The sequence below is a fragment of the Artibeus jamaicensis genome, unplaced genomic scaffold, assembly GCF_021234435.1.
Source record: "Artibeus jamaicensis isolate MK-2021 breed Jamaican fruit bat unplaced genomic scaffold, CSHL_Jam_final scaffold_3151, whole genome shotgun sequence".
NCBI lineage: Eukaryota > Metazoa > Chordata > Mammalia > Chiroptera > Phyllostomidae > Artibeus > Artibeus jamaicensis.
The window spans coordinates 2,180,732-2,200,442 of NW_026522037.1; the positions used below are offsets into that span (position 1 = coordinate 2,180,732).

Here is a 19,711-nt window from a genome sequence, read left to right on the forward strand (position 1 = left end):
TTGCGCCTGAAATGTCTCCCCCACCTGCCTCCCCTGGTCGGACCGGGAGGGCTTTGAAGGGCGGGCATGTGCCTCGCCTGCCCTGGTGTCTAGCTCCGGTCCCAGGATATTAGATGGAGCTATTGGTTGAGTAAATGGATGATTCCAAAGAGAAACACAGGCCCCAGGGGGCCGCACGGGCGCCCCCCTGGTGAAGTTTCATTTACAGTATGAAACCCCTTAACGTGGGTGCTTAACTACGTTCATACTTCGGGACTGGAGAACAGAGTAGTTGGGGCCTAGGAAACTGCTGAGGTCATTTGTTCCAGGACCAACACTTTCCAGTTTGACATTTCAGGGGTTCCCTCTCCAGCCCCCCTAGAACGGAAGAAAGGGCAGCCCACAGCCCGGGGCAGTGGGCGAGGGGTTCGCCCTGGGGCAGGCCCGGCGGCCAGTGCAGACGCGCCCCCCCCCCCACCGCAAGCCCGGGGGCAGGAGGGCGGGGCGGGGCCGCAGCCGGTCGGCTCCGCGCCCGTGCGGCGCGATCCAGCCCGGGATTCCGGGCGCGCCGAAGCCCCACCGAACCCCGCCCCCTGTCGCCGCGCTGCTGCTGCCGCCGCCGCCTCCGGAGGCCGCTCGGAGCTGCGCGAACATGGCTGAAGTCGGCGAGGACAGCGGGGCCCGCGCCCTGCTGGCGCTGCGCTCGGCGCCCTGCAGCCCGGTGCTGTGCGCCGCTGCCGCCGCCGCCGCCTTCCCCGCCGCCGGGGCCCCCGCCGCCCCGGCGGCCTCCGGGCCCGCGGCCACCCCGTCGCCGCCTCCGCCGCCGCCCGCCCAGCCCCCGCCGCCGCCGCCACCGCCGGGCGCGATCGCGGGGGGCGCGGGGGACTCGGGCCCGGCGGGCGAGGCCGCGGTGGCCGCGGCGGCCGACTCGGTGCGGCGGAGCCCGGGGCCCGCGCTGGCGCGCCTGGAGGGCCGTGAGTTCGAGTTCCTCATGCGGCAGCCCAGCGTCACCATCGGCCGCAACTCGTCGCAGGGCTCCGTGGACCTGAGCATGGGCCTGTCGAGCTTCATCTCGCGGCGCCACCTGCAGCTCACCTTCCAGGAGCCCCACTTCTTCCTGCGCTGCCTGGGCAAGAACGGCGTCTTCGTGGACGGCGCCTTCCAGCGGCGCGGGGCGCCCGCGCTGCAGCTGCCCAAACAGTGAGTGCGCGCCGCCCCCGACCCCGACCCCGACCCCGCCGGCAACGCCCACCACCCCGCCCTGCCTGGGGTCCGCGGGCCCAGCCCGGCCCCACCCCTGCCCGGCGCGGACTGGGGTCGATTTTGACCCCGCCCAGCCCGGGCCCAGGGGGACTCCTGACCCCCTGCTGAGGGTCGCCCTCGTCCCCACCCGGACCCGGACCCAGAGGTCACCCACGCACGCGCGCGAGACGGGCCACGTCAGGTGGTGTCTCCGGGAGAGGTGCGGGTTCCCCCGGAAGGCCCGAGCCGAGGGGCCCCTTCAGGACCCGCGGCGATTAGGCGGGGAGGGGACGCTCCGTCCGAGGGAGGCCGAAGGGACGAGACCGAGGGTGCCTTCCTCCGTGTGCGTGGAGACACAGGCCGGGAGCCGGTGTTCCCGGGATGGGCACAGTACCGGGTACACGGCGGGCCCCGGAGCAGGAAAGGAGAACCGCAGGCGCGGAGGCCGCGCAGGGCGCAGCCGGGTGGCAGGGCCGCTGACGCCCGGGAGCTTCAGCCACATCCCGGTGTCCCTTCCGCTCTTCCCTCACTTTCCCCTCTTCCGGTTCCCACGCGCGCAGTTCTCCCCCAGAGATCCCTGCTTTCCCGACATCAGAAGAAAACCCATTTAACTACTCATTTCCGCTTTAGGCACTTTCTTTTTCTGTCATAGTAATTGCTCTTTAACTCCTCACCAATGTTTTCCTTTCTCCAGCGCGCTCCGTGTTCCAGAGTCGTCCTAACCGTCTAATTACTCTTTTATGAGCTCCCTGAATTCGGGGGGGGGGGGGGGGGTTGGGGGGGTGAAACCTAGGGCCAGAGCTTGCTCCTTTCCTAGGGTCTTGGCTTGTGTGGTTGTAAATATTGTGTTGAATAATCTTCAAGTGCAACATCAACAATGACTCACTCCGTTTTGCAAGCATGAAAGGTATGTGTTTGGGAAATCAGGACTTGGTGAATAATTAAAGCTGTTCTACCTCGTGGTTGTCAGTATCCAGTCCTGTCGTTTCCATAACCTCCACGCCATCACATACATCTCGGCACCAGCCGTTCCTGTTGTGAGCAAGCTCAGGCGAACAGTGCCCTCCCTTCCCTGCCCGGAGGCTCTTGGAAGCCTGTTGCTGCTGATGCACTTGATGTGACTCAAGTTCTGCTGTGTGAGGCAGCCCTGTGGTCCGAGAGCCTGCCTGGCTGTTGGAGAGGTGCCCACCGACCCGGGCCTAACCGAATCTCGAAGGCACCAGCGTTTTCTCTAACTCACGGGGAAGAAATCTTAGCCAGGGGCGTCCTCTGATCATTGGCTGCATAGGCCAGAGCAAGGCTGTGGCCTATGATTCGGTCTTGGTGTTCACCGTGCTTTGCAGGTTCACTCCCTCAGACCCCGAGGTCTGAGCCAGGCGCATCCCAGAGCACTGGGGAGGAGCTGTCAGCCAGGACTGCTCCTTGTGCCCCCCCATGCGGCGCTTTGCCCTGCTGTGCCCACCTGCCTGCGGCTGTGCCTCGGAGCGGCATCCCTGTAGGCAGAGATGTCAAGTGTGCAAGCCCAGGGCGTGTGTGCAGGAGGAGGGACCTTAGGTGGATGCTCGTGTGCCCTGCTAGAAGGGGCTGTTTGCTTCTGGAAACTCACAGACAGTGACAAGCCTGTGAGCAGTTGGCGCTTTCTACGCTGTCAGAAACCTTCAACTGCAGCGCGCACGGAGCAGGGGGCTGTCAAAAAAGCCCTTTAGAGTTGAGTCAGGGCCCTTGGCCTCTCCCAGGGAAACCAAGCAAGGTTCCAATGGACTCAGAGCAAGGCAGTGGAATGGGTACATTTTCATCCCTCTGACATTGTCGATTTGTCACTTTCAGGGAGTGGCAATAATTATCGTGTTCCCCTCAGGCTTTGGTACCCAGTTTTGCTGTTAGTATTTGATGTCAATAGTCTCTTTACCACAGATTTAAAACCCTTGCTGTTGTGGGATTCCGTTGACGAGGCTTGGATTTGGTGCGCTGTGGTTGCATGAGAAATGTGCTTTCTTATTTGCACGCCCTCTCCGGACACACTGTCACCCAGCTGAAACAACTCTCACGTTAAGGCTAAGCCGACTTTATCTTTGTCCCCATGCGTCTCTTTCCTTGCCCCCAGTTATTTGAAAGCAAATCACAAGTATTATATCGCTCTGCCTGTAAATACTTCAATAAAAGATAAAGATTCTTTTTTTTAAAGCCTAACCACAATGTCATTATCACGCCTAAGAAATTAATAACAATTTCTGACTATCAGCAAACACCCAGTCAGCGTTGGGATTTCCCTTACTGCCTCATGAGCTTTTCGAGGGTCCTCGTTTGCATCGGAACTGGGCGGGGGTGGGGGCTGAGCGGGCGCAGACACTGAGATTCCTCCGTGTGACCTGGGCGTGAATCTGCCTGCCCCATAAGATTCCCCCAGTCTGCTTTCAGACTGGATTCCCATCGTGTCTGGTGAGCACGTCCTCCCCCTGTCATTCCTGTCACTTGGTGATTGGACCCAGAGATTTGATCAGGCTCAGCTTTGATGTGTTTTTGCCAGAAGCGCTCCTCGGCCGTGGGTGGCACATGTGTCTGTGGGGAGGCTGTGGAGGCCAAGTCTCTCTTAGTGGGTTTTGGTCGTTGCCTCCGGTGTCACTGGAGTCTCTAGCCCCGACCCCATGGTGCTCGCACACTCCGCCCTCTGAGGGTCCCGCTGTGAGTGGCAGATGCCGTGGCTCGTGGCTCCTACATGCGGGCCATGATGAACAGTGATTCATGGTAACCACCAAAGCTTTTACACCATAAGTAATTGTTCTAGGCCCTCTGAAAACATACAGAATAGTTTCTCATTACTGTTTCAACTGGTCACTCAAAGAATATCGAATTAGTTACTAACTTTTATATAAGCAGTTATTAGATTGAAATTGTTTTGAAATTGCAAAGCGCCTTAGACCAAGTGCAGGCCCAGTGCACCCTGGGAAACAGGAACTGTGTTCCTGGCCTCTCTCCCCCAGGCCCTTGGGGACCCGATGCCACCATGCTAGGCTGTCTGTCCAGAGGTGGGCAGGTGGCCGAGCCGGGTTTGCACTTGGACCAGAGAGGGTGTCTGATCAGCCTGCTTCCAGGGGCTGAAACTAGATGTGCCAGGTAGACTGGGCGGGCTCTCACGCGGGCTGGAAAGAGCCGTGACAAGGCAAGATGGCTGCGCTATGTTGACGTGTCTCAATCTGTGCGGGTTAATGTGCAGCCAGGACACATGGAGACCAAGTTGGCAACAGGTGCTCGGGCCTGGCCCACCAGACACCCGGGCAGAGCGGTGCTACACACAGAGAGAGGAGGTCAAACCTAAGCAGAAGAGCCCCCCAAGGAAGCCATGCTCAGACGGGACTGCTGCAGCTGGCCCGGAGCTGCAGTACCTTCTGCAGGATCGCGCCGCTCGCAGACCAGCGCCAGCCCGAGTCCGGCCTGCTGGGGCGAGACAGGAGACGGCCGCTCTCTCCGGAGCTGCGTCAGGCTGGGGTCCTTGCCAGTCGGCAGTTACTGCGTGTCACCTGTGTTCGCCCAAAGTGAGGTTGTGGTCCCGTCCGAAACTTACTTTAGGGAGGTTCCCGGGAGTGTAGCCAATTGGGAGCCGGTCCCTGGGAGCCAGTACTGTGGCAGATACCACTGTCTCTGGCGTGTAGTCAGTTCACCTGCAGAGTTTGGGCTGATGACCCATCGGAGTCGATTTATAGTGTGTTCTAGAAATCCGTCTCTGAGGAGGATGCTGTCCGTCACGTAGTGTGTGTGCAGCTGAACTGCAGTTTGTTTGCAGAACCCTTTGTCACTGCGGAGGGGACAGGACCGGGCAGGGCTGGGAGGGCATCGGGGACAGCTCCCACGGTGTCCTTGTTAGGTTCTGAAAAAGCCCCAGCCGCGTCTGAATTGCATCCTGAAAAGAAAGGCAAGCAGCTGGCTTGGACATACAAAAATTCACTCTTTACTGTTCGCACGTCTTGTGAATGTCAGGAGATAGACTTACAGAATCAATGGCACCCCAATTACAGCAACACCTCGTTTCCACGATTACCCTACATTTAAAGCATTTCATATTAAAGCGAGAGGATTGTATAAAATGCTTTCGCTCTGGTTTCCTGGAAATAGACCTTTGCATTGTGACTCACTGAGTGACTTTGTGGTTAATGTTCATTGCTACTCTCATTTTTCAAGAGTTTCTAGTTTTCTTGTCCCATGTTGCCAGTGATTAAAAAGGAAGAACAATGGGATGTGTGTGTGTGAACGTACCTTGTGGGTGTGCACAGGGAACTAGCAGGCATGTTGGGTGTGGTCCAGCCCGAGGCTCCGGGCACCATGTATTCGGCTGGTCTGCTCGCACCGGCCGTGGCTGATTACTGGGATGTATCACTACAGCATCCAGGCAGGAGCTGCCGGCCACGTGGCTTCCCTCTTGGAGGAGATCCCTGGGAAGAAGACATGTCTTGCCCTCCGTCGTCTGTAACGTTTTGTCTCCGAGTATTTCCTCAGAGGCCTTGCCTTCCCACTATATGTGGGGGGGCAGTTCCAGTGCCCCGCTGAGACCTCCGTGGCTGCCCAGCTCGGGGCAGACGCTGCACCCCAGGAGGGGCCTGGTGTTGCTAGGGGCTGCCCCTCACCTCCCCCCAAATCCCAGGGAGCGAGGTTCCCTCTAGGCAGTGTCCACCTGCGTTTACTCTTAGCAGGTTGCCAGCTGTTCGGGGCAGGACCCTGAGCCTTAGTTGATGGGCGGCTGGTTTGTCACCCTCCCCATGTGAGAAGTTAACCTATTCAAAATAGCCATTATAAACCCATTCAAAACCAGCATTTCGCAAAAATAGTTAAGTTTTGCGAAAGTTAACTATTTTGCAAAGCAAAAGAAATTGAGAAGGTGTTTGTTTCTTGTAAAAGTCTTTACTGTCTGGGAGGATAGGAGGTAGCTGGCATCTCGTTGCCGCTTCTGCTTTTGGTTGGTCAGGTTCTGGTGGATGTGCAGAGAAAACCCAGCCTCACATGCGGATGTCACTGTCACTTGAGGAGCACCTCAGTGCCCTTCAGACAGCAGCACTTTGGCACTTTGGCTCTGACGCGTCCCCACAGACCCGCCAGCCGGTAGTTCTCACAGGTTCGCTGCAAGGCGACACCTGAGCCCGCTCGCTGGCCTTTTTGTGCCGTGGTGGTAAAGTCCGTGGCTCCGTCTGGCCTTCTGAGTGCATCACTCACCTGAAGGATCGGGCTTTACCATGTAGTGGAATCGTTCACTTTGCTTTAAGAGTTGAGTGACACACTGCGTTCCATGGAAGTAAAGAAGTCGTGTGATGACAGCTACTGGCCTTATCAGCACTGGGTGACATGATTGGGCTCAGGGTTAGTGCTTGTGCGTGTCGGTTCTTGATCCCTTCAGACGGGACTCCCCACAGCCATGTAAGGGGCAGGGCCTGCTTCCTGCCCCTCCCCCGTTCCCAGATGCCAGCCCCACCTTTTCCCTTCAGCCACAGGTGTGGGGCCACCAGGAGAAGGCAGGGGGAGATGGGCACAGGGGGTTCTGCCGGTCCTCGAGGACGCCGTGACCCCGTGATTTTGTGGCAGAGCCCTTGCTGGGATCTCTTCTGAAACCATCCCAGGCACACTCCGGAGGAAGGGGCCACTTAGCTAAGCGTGCACACCCCCCCCAGCAGGCGGGCAGTTTGCTCAGTGGACAACTTTCTCTCTCCCCCTCCTCACAGTAAATCCGTATTTCAACAGAGGATGAACGATCCTGGCTATTCTGAAAAAGCTTTGCTTTCTGTGATGCGTCACAAGAACAGGAGATGCTCACCTTCCAAACGGACATTGTCACAGTGGGCGTGCTCGGTGCTCCCCCTCCCCCACGGCTGCATGGCCTCGTCTCACAGACGTTCTGGGTTTGGGGGCAGCTTGCAGGGTTCAAGAACCACTTCACAGCTTCCTGTTGGAACTTGGAGCCAGGCCTCTGTGTGAGCTGGGTGTCGGGGAGCTGCAGGGAGAACCCGAGAAAGGCTGACTCGCCTGCACCCGTGAGCACGTGTGGTTCCAGCTCAGAGAGCGGCACCTGCAGGGGCGGGCTGGGCCTGAGAGAGCCTTCCAGAGACGCCTGGGCTCCAGTCGGCTGACGAAATCCGGGAGCCTCCTAGATGCGGCCAGGGCCCCAGGGCTGCAAGGAGAGGCAGCGAACGGTAACTCCAAACTGCCTTGGAAAGAGTGTTCAGGTGAAATCTGCTGAAACTCAGGGCAGAGCGGATGGGCTGGAGGCGGTGGCAGGCAAACTGTGCAGGTCTGTGTTCCTCCTCCCCACCCTGAGGGACCCAAAAGTCCTGTCACTTGGCAGGTATACCCCCGAAGCTGGGAACAGTGACTCACCCCAGGCTGCTCACCTCCCTCCGCCTGGGCGCCATACAGACCGGGGACATTGGCAGCCTGGCCTGGCTCCCCGCCCCCTCCGGGTAGGAATAGTCGGCTTTCTTTGTAAACCGTGGTGAGGACCAATTTTCCCGGCCTGCTCACACTAGGCTTCGCCAGCAGGGGTCCCATAGAGAGCTCGGAACTTTCTGCAGTGGAACTGTTCTGTGTCTGTGCCGCCCAGTGTGGGTGGACGGACAGCAGTGGGCACCGCTGCTGCCCTCGAGGCAAAAATCCAGAAGCAGAGGTTTGGTGGTAAAGGAAAGCAGTCTTTATTGAAAAGCCTCACAGTTCTGCAGTAACAGTTTTCCACTTGCATTACTCGTTTAAGCCTATCAACAAGGCTAAACTCTAATACCTGGGCTCTCCTAGCATTTCCCTGTTAGTTTCTAATTATCGTATTTCTGTACAAAAGCTACACAGCTTTGCAAGCATGGCAGGCAGCTGCCTCCCAACACGCCCTGCCAGAACCCCCAGGGAAGAACCACCCCACCCGGCCCTAGGCCACACCCGGAGTTCCTTCCATCCAAGATCCTGTTCGTGCAGCACAGTCATCCCGGCATCCTTGAGGAAGAGGAGAGCCCGAGAGAACCAGAGAGCCCTTCCTTTATTTCATAGCATCTCACCCATAATTCCATGTGCTCTGGAAGCATTCAGCTCCCAGCCAATCCGGTCCTGGACTGCCCTCAGCAAGCTTCCCCCCCCGAGACCCCTCCCCACTTCTCCCCTGTGATCTGATTTCTCTGTATTCCTAGTTGTGTGTGGCTGATGTGCCCGAAGAACTGGATTTTGTTTTCCAGTTAATTTCAGTGGCTGCACGTGCCACTTTCAGGCCAGGTGTCCTTGACCCCGAATCAGGTTGTGGAGCCCCGGGCTCCTGGGTGAGGCCAGTGCCTGAGTCGACCCCTTTCACCTCCAGGCACAAGTGCCTTTCCTGCACTTTGCTGTCAGCTGAAAAAGGCTGAGCCAGCATGGTCTGGAGGGGGGCTCTTGTTGCTGCTGAGGGTGACCGCAGTCTCTGGTTTTTGCCCTTGGGACAGAGACTAGTGAGAACGCAGGTCCCATGTCCCCTTGCCACCTAGTTATTAAGGCCCAGGGGAGAGCGAGGGACCCCTGAGAGGTGGTTCCTGTGGGTGGTGGACGGGGGGAGGTCCAGATTGGCTGTAGGGGTGGGATTCAAAAAAGACCCCATGGCCCTTCACAGCCTGGTTCACGGTGCGGGCTGGGTGCTGAGGGACCGCGCGTGCGCCCAGCCTCTGCCCGGCAGTGCCTTGGTCTCCGTCCCAGCGAATGTCCACAGGCCTTCGTACATCAGTGTGCGCTTGTTTCGTTGGCCTGCCTGGTCCTGCCTGCCGTCTGCGTGGACACCTGTTCATTACGGTGGCATTTGTCAGTGTGCTTGGTCACTCTGCAGGGTGACTGTGGAGTAGTGTCTGTCCCTTCAGGAAGCCGTGAGTCCCACAAGGACACAGGGTCACACGGGCGGTACCAGCACAGCGCTCAGCATGACTGAGTGAGTGTTCATTCATGTACGGCATCTGGCAGAATGACGCCTGCTTGAGGGTGGTCGGTAGGGTCATAGTATGGATGCAGTAATTTGTACTTTTAATTTCAACATTTCACCTAAAATGTCCTGTGGTGTGCTTGAGCGTGACAGTGTTGTGTTACAGAATTCCATGCTTACGATCTTGTGATAGAAGATTTTGTAATAAAAAGGGGCATTATGTTTTATAACCTTGGGCCCTGTATATAATCTTCTGTAGGCTGCTGGCCCTTCTAGAGAGATGCCAGCCTCCTGCTCAAGGACAGTTCCAAAGTCGGTGTCTGTACTCAGTGGCCAGAAAACACCTCTTTTGCATGGAGAACCGGGGGTGGGGTGGGGCCGGGCCCAGACATGGTGACATCTCTCCCTGCCCGGACAGCTGGCTCTGCCCCGGCCCTGCAGGGGCGGGGAGGAGGGCGCTGTCCATGGGCAGCCCCAGAGGTGGCAGCTCTCATCCTGCTCTTGTGCCCGTGGCCAGAGCTGGGCGCAGGGCCCCTCCAGGAGAGGGTGAGGTGCCAGGGACAAGGGGAGATATTGGGGACCGACAAGCTCAGCTCAGCCCCATTTAGATCTGGCCAGCAAAGTATACTCTGTGAGCCAAGTCCTGCCAGACTCTTGTTTTTATAAATAAAGTTTTATCGGAACAGCCATACTTAGATGCTGCCTGGCTGCTCAGCTGAGACAGACCGAGTGGTGACCCCTAACCGCAAACCGCTCACAGGAGCAGTGCGTACACCCCCGCCCTGACCGTCCGCCTGTGCCCCGAGGACACGTCTCACTGAGATCGCCACGGCCCCCGCTGCTCGTGTCCTCTGTGTGGAACCGTGTTGGTGGTGCATTCCGTTTGATCCTCCCTCTGTGTGTGGGGGGCGGGGTGGGCGCTGTGAGTGGGGTCTGCGCTCCTTGTTCTCTGTTTTCTAAAGGGTCGGTGTTTTCATGCAGGAAGGTGGGCTCTGGGTGTGCATGTCTGGTTTTTTTTTTCCTGTTTGGTGTGGGCTTTATAATGCTAATTCATTTTTTTAATTTCTCATTCTGAAAAAATTTAAGCTTCCAGTTTCAAGACTCGTGTAAATAATTCCTGGCCCTTCTCAGCCCGAGTTCATCGATTCCTGATTCCTCCGTGTCTGCTTTACTGCTTTTGAGGTGTGCGCGTTGTTTGGGGGCGAGTCACGTCTGTCGTGCCCTTTCCTGTGACGCCACAGCGTGTTTCCCAAGGAAAAGGACACCTCTGTGTCCTTAGTCCCAGTATCACGCTCAGGAGGTGTCACGTGACCTCGACACCCCCGTGGCGTCTCCACCCGCCCAGGGCCCGGCCACACTTAGAGCCGTGCGTTTGGTTGTCCTTTCTCCTGTCTCAGACCTTGGGACAGCTCTCCAGCCTTCCTTCATCTTGATTGACCTTGCCATTTTTAAAACAAAGCAGAAGTTATTTTACTGGGTGTCTCTCAATTTAGACTCCTCTCACCTGACAAAATCCTGGTTAGATTCAGGCCGAGTGTCTCTGAACTGTTGGTGGGGGCTGTGCGCCCCCTCACGGTGCCACTTAGGTGCCTGGTGTCTCCCACAGAGGCCGGTGGGTGGCTGGTTCAGGGCTGTTGGGCTTCTGCAGCGTAATCACTGCTTTTCCTTTGTCATTAAGAAGTTACTGTTGCAATTCGGTGCCCGAGCGAAACACTAATTTTGTATCCAGTCACACTGGTTTTAGTAACAGTTTTCCATTCACTCTTCCCATGGGTTTTCTAGGTCATGATCTTCATCTGCAAATAAAAATTATTTTGTCTTTCTCTTCCACTACTGCATGTCTCATTTCTTTTTGCTGTCTCGTTGAATTGCCTGGAACCTCCAAGTAGCACCGAGTAAATACCGTAAATACCATAAATACCGTAAATACTGTAGTGAGCTCCCTTCTTGTTTCAGGTCTGACCAGAAATGCACAGGAGGCATTTCAGAGCAAATACAGCTGTTGCCAAAAAGCCACTAACTTAACTCAGCCTCCGAGGTACCTCTCCGAGGTGGGGGTCCCGTGGGCAGCACCACTTGGCACCCAGGGTCCCTGTCAGGCTGTCCCACTATTCCCGGAGGAGCTGGTGGTTGTGTTTATCTGCTTCACTCTGAGTGTTGGGGGCGGGGTGGGGGGGGACTCTGCTCTCCTGGGTTTACTCCTGCAGCCCCAGTACCTGCCAATCTGCTTGGCACATCGGGGGCACCCTGTAAATAGTTGGCAAAATGAGTAAACAAACGACAGATGTGAATGCAGAAACAGCCAGCTAACGAGTGACTTTGGACACTTCTGGCTTCGCCTCCCAGCCGGTGCCCTCGGGCAAGTGAGCGGACCTCAGGCACTTGTCTCCTCGTCCGCGTGTGGGCGCACGCCCCGCTTCTGGGGTGACCGCGAGGCTTTGGCAAACCGAAGGTGGTGTGTCACAGAGCTCACCACGTGCCCGCACCACCGTTGTCATCGCTGCTGTTACTGTGACCTTGTCTCAGAGGGACCGTGGTCACTCCACAAGGCACCTGGGGTCAGGAGTGAGAGTCGTGGGGGACGTTGCAGTGCCGCGAGCTGATCACAGTGGAATAGTGGGCCTTCCGCCCCCTGGCCAGGCACAGTCACCGCCAGGGTGCCGTGGAGGGCCACACTGCGGTGCCGGCAGGAGACGGGGTGAGGCATCACCAGGACCCCGCCCCCCCCCCCCGCCCACAGGGTGGTGTGATCAGAGCAGAATAGTGGGTCTGTGTGCTCCTGTCTCTCTGAGCTGCTGCCCCTCCGAAGAAGGGGAGCTCGAGCACAAGAGACTCGATCAGAGGAGCCCAGGGTTTGCCGTCTGGATAACTTGTGCAGGAGGCAGGACAGCGCTGCCTCGAGCTGGGGCGGGGGCCCTTCGAAAGGAGGAGCTGCGAGCTGGAGCTGGAAGCCCAGAATGGGCCCCGTCACCCGCGTGTGCGTCGGGGCGTTGCACAGACGGGGGAGAGGACAGAGGGTGGTTCAGCACGTGTCCGTGTGCCCACGAAGAATTAGCACTCGCCTCCACGTTGTTGCACTTTTAAGCCTTTCTTAAAAAGGAGAAACAACACACTGCAGAGGCCGTTGCGGCCTCCCGCCCCTCCCCCCTCCTCCCGCGGCTGCAGCTCCTGCTCCTTCCCCGCTGTCCACACTCGCAGGCGCTCGTGGGCACGGCAGTGTCCAGCTGTGGGGGGGGGCAGGGGTCACTGACACAGACGGTGTCCCGCCATCTCTTCATTAAACAGCGAGTGTCTTCCACTTCTCCCAGCGGTTCTTCACGGGTGGACCGTCAGACACAAGGAACCGTGACTCAGCCTCCCTGCCGTGCGGCCTCGGTCCCCCTTGTTCTGCCCACGGTGGCTCCCTCCACCTTCCAGGGCCTTGCTGACCTCCAGGCGCACCTGGCCCGAGGTACCTCCTCCCACCCTGACCCCCCACCCTGTGGCTGGGGCTCACCTGCAGCCGCTCTCCCTGAGCTCCCGGCCTTGCCAGGCAGCAGCAGAACGCGAGTGCCCGTCCCAGCCTTGGGGTGCCCGGGGGTGAAGGGGTGGGAGGTTCCCAGACTTGCACCAGACCCGGGCCTTCCTGCAGAGCCAGCATCAGGCCGGCTCTCCCCGGGGTGTCAGTCTCTCCGCCCCACATGCATGGGGTCGGCGTCGCTGTGCCGCCACCCTCACGTGCGGCATGTGCCGGGGTCCTCGTCACACCCTCAGCCTGTGCTCGGGGGCCGCCCACCTGCCAGCAGACCGCCACCTTTCCGGGACTGGACCGTCACCTGACACTCGCGGGCTTTGACGCTCATTCTTGTTCCTACTTCTAACCCACGATGGTAAGAAGTTGTGCGATGACTCCTTCTGGTCTTTGTCTTTTCATGGCTTTCGGAATTGTAATTCCATTCGTTCACTGTCGTCAGGGAAGTATGACGTGTTTTTGACAAGATACCTTAAAAAAATGGGTGAAAGGCTAACAGTCACTTTTCTTTGGAGAACTCATCTGTCCGAACGAGCCCTGACTGGTGTGGCTCAGCTGGTTGCGCATCATCCCGCAAAGCCAAAGGTCGCTGGTTCGATTCCCAGTCCAGGCACAAGCCTGGGGTGCAGGTTCCGTCCCCCGTTGGGGCACATACGAGCATCAGCTGATGGATGTTTCTCTCTCACATGGGTGTTTCTCTCCCTCTCTTCCTCCCTCCCTCCCAAAATGAATGTAGTTGCGCCTCAGTCCCCATTGGCTTCAGAACTCGTCCCACCCTGTACTCCTCGCATTTTGACGAGAAAACTTATCTGGCACCATCTCGGCACTTGCTGGGACCCGCTGCACTTGCTGGAACTTGGTACGAGTCACAGCACCGCCACCGGCTGGAGAAAATGCTCCGTCACGTCACGCGCCGCTTGCTGGGCACTGGTTGGCTGGGCGCTCATCACGGGTTCCAGACCGAGAGAGCGAGGACGCAGAGGCGGCACTGAGGACACGTCGTCTTTAGAACCACAGAACGTCTCAGGAGTCAGGACTCTGCAGCGCCATTTGTGTTGGGAGGAGCCAATTTTTAAGAGAAAACACAACGTACACTGTAGCTTTTCTGCTCTTTACCGGTGTAGGCCTTACCGTCTCAGGCTGCTCGGTGTTCTCCGTGCAGACCCTGCTCACAGAAACTGGGAAGCAGGAACGTGCGGACGAGACCAGTGCCGCGCGCCTCTCCCCGCAGCCACGGCCACGGCAGCCGTTCCAAGCCGTTCTGTGTCCTCCTGTGCCCCCCCCCCCGCCACACACACACAAAGTCAGAGCTGCGACTCTGTGTTTCGGACTTCACAGCTGCAGGTGACTGTCCCCTCGCTCAGGGACTTGAAAGCACCACTTCTGTGTTCCTGTCTGTTCAGATGGGGGCGGTGGGAGCTCAGCCCGGGCCTCCCCAGGGGGAGGGCTCAGGGGGAGGCCAGGGACCCAGCAGGACTCCGCACACTGCGAGTGGCAGGCAGGCCAGGAGGGGCGGCGTGGTCCCCACCTGCCTTCTGGGGAAGGACCCTCCGCGCCCGCCTTCCCTCGCCCGGAAGCCGGGACTGGGGCAGAGAGTGAATGCCCACGCTGCCCCGGCGCAGAATGGAGTTTCTCCTGGTTCAGCACTGTATCCAGGGTGCATAAATGTTCGGGGGTCCTTGACCCCCAGGTCGGGGGGATCACAGGGCAAGGCGTCAGGGACTGTGTGACCAGGGGTGAGGTCCCATGTGACCCCGTGGTCCCAGCTGGTGACGCCCAGGCCAGCCTGGGAGCCCTGCCCACGGCCCACCGTCTGCGCGAGCCATCCCTCCCAGCAGAGCCCTTCGGGGGGCTGCAGAGACCCCCGCTGCTCTCATGCTTGTCATCGTCCATGTCATCGTCCATGTCATTGTCCTTGTCGTCGCTGTTGCAGGGTCTACAAGTAGTGCTGTTGAACTTGAACAAGCAGTCCAGCAGCTCGGGACAAGACCTCATGTGGAAAATAACTTAGCTGCTTTTCGCCTTCGCTGGAGTCCACTGCAGTGTCTTGGTAAAGATGAGAACTGGGCGCCCTGCCTGGGTCCCTGAGGGCAGACACAGACCCCCTGGGACGGCCGCACCCCGGGGAGCCCCCCCGAGGGGGGGACGAGGCCCAGACTCCAGGAAGGAGTGACTGTCCCCTCCCTGGGTCCCCTGTGCTGTGTGCATTTGTTTTCCCGGCTTTACCAAGCCCGATGGCACTGTGGACAGGGCCGCCCCAAACCCTCCAGGAGGCAGAAGTCAGTGGGGACTGAGGGCTGGGGCAGGTACCACGGGCAAGAGTGTCTGGCTCGGTTTTGGGAGGTTTTTTTGTTTGTTTCGGAGAAAACCATCCGATGAATAGGCCCTCGGCTGCGGGGAGAAACCCCAGGGGCTGGATGCACTTTACATGACAATCGAACCCGCGCAGCGTTCCGGAGGCCGCTGAAACCTGCCCTGTCCCCGGGCCATTGTTCGCTGTTGCTGGTCTGTCTCACGGCCCGGTCTCCCCCAGTGGGCGGTTCCTGAAGTGTACCCAGACCCGGGGTGTGCGGGAGCGCTGGTTTTAACCGTAGTCCGTGGGATTCCTTCTTCTGCCCCCCACCCATCGCGGGCTCCGTGAGTGGGGGCGGGACTGTCCGCCCCTGGGGAGTAACCGAGGGCGTTCCCTCCGCCCAGCTCTGCTTTCCTGGATGTGAGCTCCGCGGCTTTGAAGGCCTGAGTCTTAAGCCAAATAAAGGCCTTTTCAGACTCCACTCGGTGCTGATTCTGCGTCCTGTGTTTTGTTTGGGGCTTTATCCAGGACTGCAGAGAGGTCTCTAAGTGAGTCGTCCCCCGCCCCCCTGCTTTGTAAACATTGTCTGGTCGCCAGCTAACATCCCCCCTCCCAGCCTGGCTGGGAAAACTGGCCGGGAGTCCGCACTCAAGGCCGGCTTCTGTGTCATCCAGGGCTGCTCACTGGGGGGAGGGAGGCGGCCGTTAGTGAACCGGGGTGGAAGGACCGCTCCCTTGGGGACCGTGGGACAGTTTAAAATCTAACGTGACCTTAAGTTATCCACAGTCATTTTTTTTCCAGTTTAGTGTGGAATTTAATGTGAGAGAATGACACCAAAGGTGACCGAAGTGTGATAAATTGGTGTCATAAAAACAGCAGTTTGTCCCCATAGAGTCAACTCCCACCTCCGTGTGGTCCAGGGAAGCGTTTTCTCCCTGACGTGTCTGTGGTGACGGCACCCCACCTGTGTGTTTGCATGCTGGGGGGCGGCAGGGGGCACAGAGGGGGCTGCTTCTCCTGGCTTCTCCCTCGTGGCTAGTCTGGGGGTGGGTGGTGGTCCTGTGCAGCCTCTAGTAGAGAGTCCCGGCCGCTGGCCCCGGACCCAGGCCCTGCATCCCCAGCACCTCGATCAGGCGGTCCGGGCCCCTGTGCGCTCCTCACTCCTTCCTGGCGCAGGGCCCGCCCTGCCCACCAGCTGTGGACCAGGTCCGCTGCGCCCTCCCCGAGGCTCCTGGTCATTCCCACCCCTCGCCTGCAGCGGCAAGGTCATTGCTTTGTGCATGCGCCCAGCCTGGCCCGTCTTCTAGGAAAAACTGTCATTCGTTTTATTATTAGAAGAGGGCCCAGCACCTCACAGCGCTTAGTAACTCTGTGCAGATGAATTGTAGGCTGAGCAGGCAGAGTGGACGAGGCTGAGGCAGGGGCGCCGGGTGCTGCCTGATCTCCAGCTCGACCCAGCACCGCCGCCAACCTCCCCTGAGGACTCCGCTTTCACCCACACACATGGCACAGCACGTTTACTTCACAGGCTCTCAGTGGCCAGGCATCGTGGGGTCTGCTGGGCATCAAAACCAAGGAGTTTCAGAATTTAAATTTGGGACTTCCGTCAAGATGGAGGCGTAGGTGGGAACACTTTTCATCCTTCCACAACCAAATCTAAAAACAATAAAGTTTTAACAACAATAAACACAACCAAACCACACAGAAAATTGAATATGGAGTCCGGAAATAATGGACCACTCGGCTAAACCGGTGAGAGGGGCGAAACCAGCAGCAGAGCCAGTCGGGCAAAAAAGATCCCCGACCGGGGCGATGCACAGGCAACCGGGGGCGCGGATACCAGGTGCGGGCTAGCGTCGGGCGGACACAGCGGACACAGGGAAGAGGCGCTGCTGGCTGGCTGCAGTCGGTCGTGCGTTTGTACGCAGATAAACCAGTGAAGAGGTGAGCGTTGAGACCACATGGCGCAGGCCCCAGCGACTGGCACAGGGCGGCAGAATCGCACATTAGCTCTCGGATAAGCAGGCGGGGGAAAGCGGTGAGGCGGACTGGGCGAGTGGAGAGGACCGCCATTGCTCCCTCTCTGACCCCGCCCCCACATACAGTGTCACAAACCTGTGACCTGGGTGGCCCCGCCCCGGTAAACACCAAAGTGCTTCTCCTCCTACTTAACAGGCACGAACAGATCAAAACATGGCTCAAGAACAACTCAGAGCCCCAGAGCCTATAAATCTAAGCGATGAAGAAATAGCAAAACTTTCAGATGCACAATTCAAAACACTGGTGATCAGGATGCTTACAGAACTGGTTGATTATAGTCACAAATTAGAGGAATATATGAAGGCTAAACTAATTGAAATGAATGGAAATGCACAGGAAACCAATAGTAATGGAAAGGAAACTAGGACTCAAATCAAAGGGGTGGACCAGAAAGAGGAAAAAAATGACCAAACAGAAAAGGATGAAGAAACAAAAATTCAAAAAAATGAGGAGAGGCTTAGGAACCTCCAGGACATCTTTAAACACTCCAACATCCGAATTATAGGGGTACCAGAAGGGGAAGAGGAACACCCATGAGTGGAACACTTATTTGAACAAATAATAAAGGAGAACGTCCTCAGTCCGGCAAAGGAAATAGACTTCCAGGAAATCCAGGAAGCTCAGAGAGTCCCAAAGAAGTTGGACCCAAGAAGAAACATACCAAGGCACATCATCATTACATTAGCCAAGATTAAAATGAAGGAGAGAATCCTAGAAGCAGCAAGAGCTAAGGGGACAGTCACCTACAAAGGAGTTCCCATCAGACTGTCAGCTGATTTCTCAAAAGAGACCTTACAGGCAAGAAGGGGCTGGAAAGAAGTATTCCAAGTCATGAAAACCAAAGACCTACAACCAAGATTGCTCTATCCAGCAAAACTTTCATTTAGAATGGAAGGACAGATAAGGTGCTTCTCAGATAAGATCAAATTCAAGGAGTTCATCATCACCAAGCCCTTATTATATGGAATGTTAAAGGGCCTTACCTAAGAAAAAGAAGATAAAAAAGATGAACAGTGAAAGGACAGCAAACACAGTTATCAACAACCACACCTAAAACAAAAGCAAAATAAAAGGACAGCTAGATCAGGAGTGAACCATAGAAATGAAGATCACATGGAGGGTTAGCAACAGGGGAGTGGGAGGAGGAGAAGGGGGGAGAAGGTACAGAAAATAAGTAGCATAGACGGTAGGTAGAAAATAGATAGGGGGAAGACAAGAATAGTATGGGAAATATAGAATCCAATGAACTTGAGACACGTGTTCATGAACTAAAGGGGGAAGAATGGTGGGGGAGGGGTGTGCAGGGTGGAGGGGAACAGAGGAAGGGAAATAGAACAAATGTAATGGCATAATCAATAAAAAATTTTTTTAAAGAATTTAAATTTGGTTAATTGTGAACTAATTGTGCCACAACAAAGTTTTAATTCATGACTTAAAAAAATTCAAATTGCTTGTTATGCCTTAGGTTTGAACGTGGGGTCAGTGTGATTCCACCCTGTAACAGCGACCCCCAATGTGGAGTCACTGGAGCTGCCCACGCGCCCTCGACTGCTCGCCTGTGCGTTGGGCAAGGTGGTGGTGCCAGTGACCTTCTGACACCCAAGGGAAAAACGGGCAGAAGAAACAACTTTTAAAAATCATATTGTAAAAAAACCTTCTCGTCAAGATGGCAGCCTAGGCAGACACTGCTCGCCTCCTCGCACAACCACATCAAAACTACAACCAAGATGTAGAACAGCCATCACTCAGGAAGGTCAGAAATCGAGATGAATTCTGATTTCTGAATCCACAAGGATTACACCACAGCCATCCAGACCCGTAGGAGGGGCACAGGCACAGAACAGGCTGGTCCCTCACTCACATGTGGTGGATGAAAATTCGGGAGGGATATCTCGGGAGCGAGGAGTCCCAGCCCCACCCCAGGCCCCCCAGCCCAGGGCCCCGGGGCCAGGGAGGTAAGTCCCCACAACCTCTGGCTGCAAAAAGCAGTGGAGGCTGAGTCGGTGGAAGAAACTGCTGGAGGCCCAGGCAGTTCCTGTTACAGAGCCCACACAGGGACTCACCTACCCAGACTCACTCCTCCGAGATCCAGCACCGGGTGGCAGCTTGAGAGGCACCAGTGGTGCGCGGGGAGGGACTGACGTGTTTAGCATCAGGGTGAGCAGAGGCTATTGTCCCTTTTCTGAGACCCCAGCAACCTGACCAATGCTGTCTGACCCGCCTTGGAGACCCCCAGAGACTCCACCCCACCCAACTGGGGTCCCACCCAAGCTGCTTTTCCATATGAATGGCTGGTCTGGGCTCACACTGCACAACTTCCTAAATCCTCTCAAACAAGCAGCAGCTAAGGGGCCCCGGGCCCAGCACTGGCAGCAGCCGGCCTAGGTTCCCAGCTTGGCTTCGCCTGGGAACCTCCAAGCCCAGCACAAGTAGCAGCCATGTCGGATGGCTCCACAGCTCAGGCAGGGTGGCCCTGGGCAAAACATAGGTTGGGGCTGACCTTGGCCTGCACCACAAGGGAAACCCAGGGCCAGTGCACCCGGTGGGCAGCCACAGACCACAACAGAGCACCACCACCCTGTCCCTGCACAGATGACCCTCCACAGATGGCAGAGATTGGTGGTCAGTGGTCACAGCAAGTCCTTGCAGCTGTGATTGGCCTGGGTAAACCCCTCCCATTAACCTGCTGACAGCAACCAAGGCTCAACTACAAGAGGAGGGTGTATGCAGCCCACATGAAGGGCGC

General features: G+C 57.3%; 1 protein-coding gene across 1 annotated transcript in view; it reads left to right on the plus strand.

The window, feature by feature from the left end:
• The first annotated feature begins 585 nt into the window (after positions 1-585).
• The window catches only part of FOXK1 (forkhead box K1), a 47,518-nt gene continuing 28,392 nt past the window's right edge, over positions 586-19,711 (plus strand). Inside the window, exon 1 of the mRNA XM_037137927.2 lies at positions 586-1,179. Within this exon, the coding sequence (XP_036993822.2) occupies positions 632-1,179 (548 nt within the window). The 5' untranslated portion in view covers positions 586-631. The remainder of the gene's footprint in view (positions 1,180-19,711) is intronic.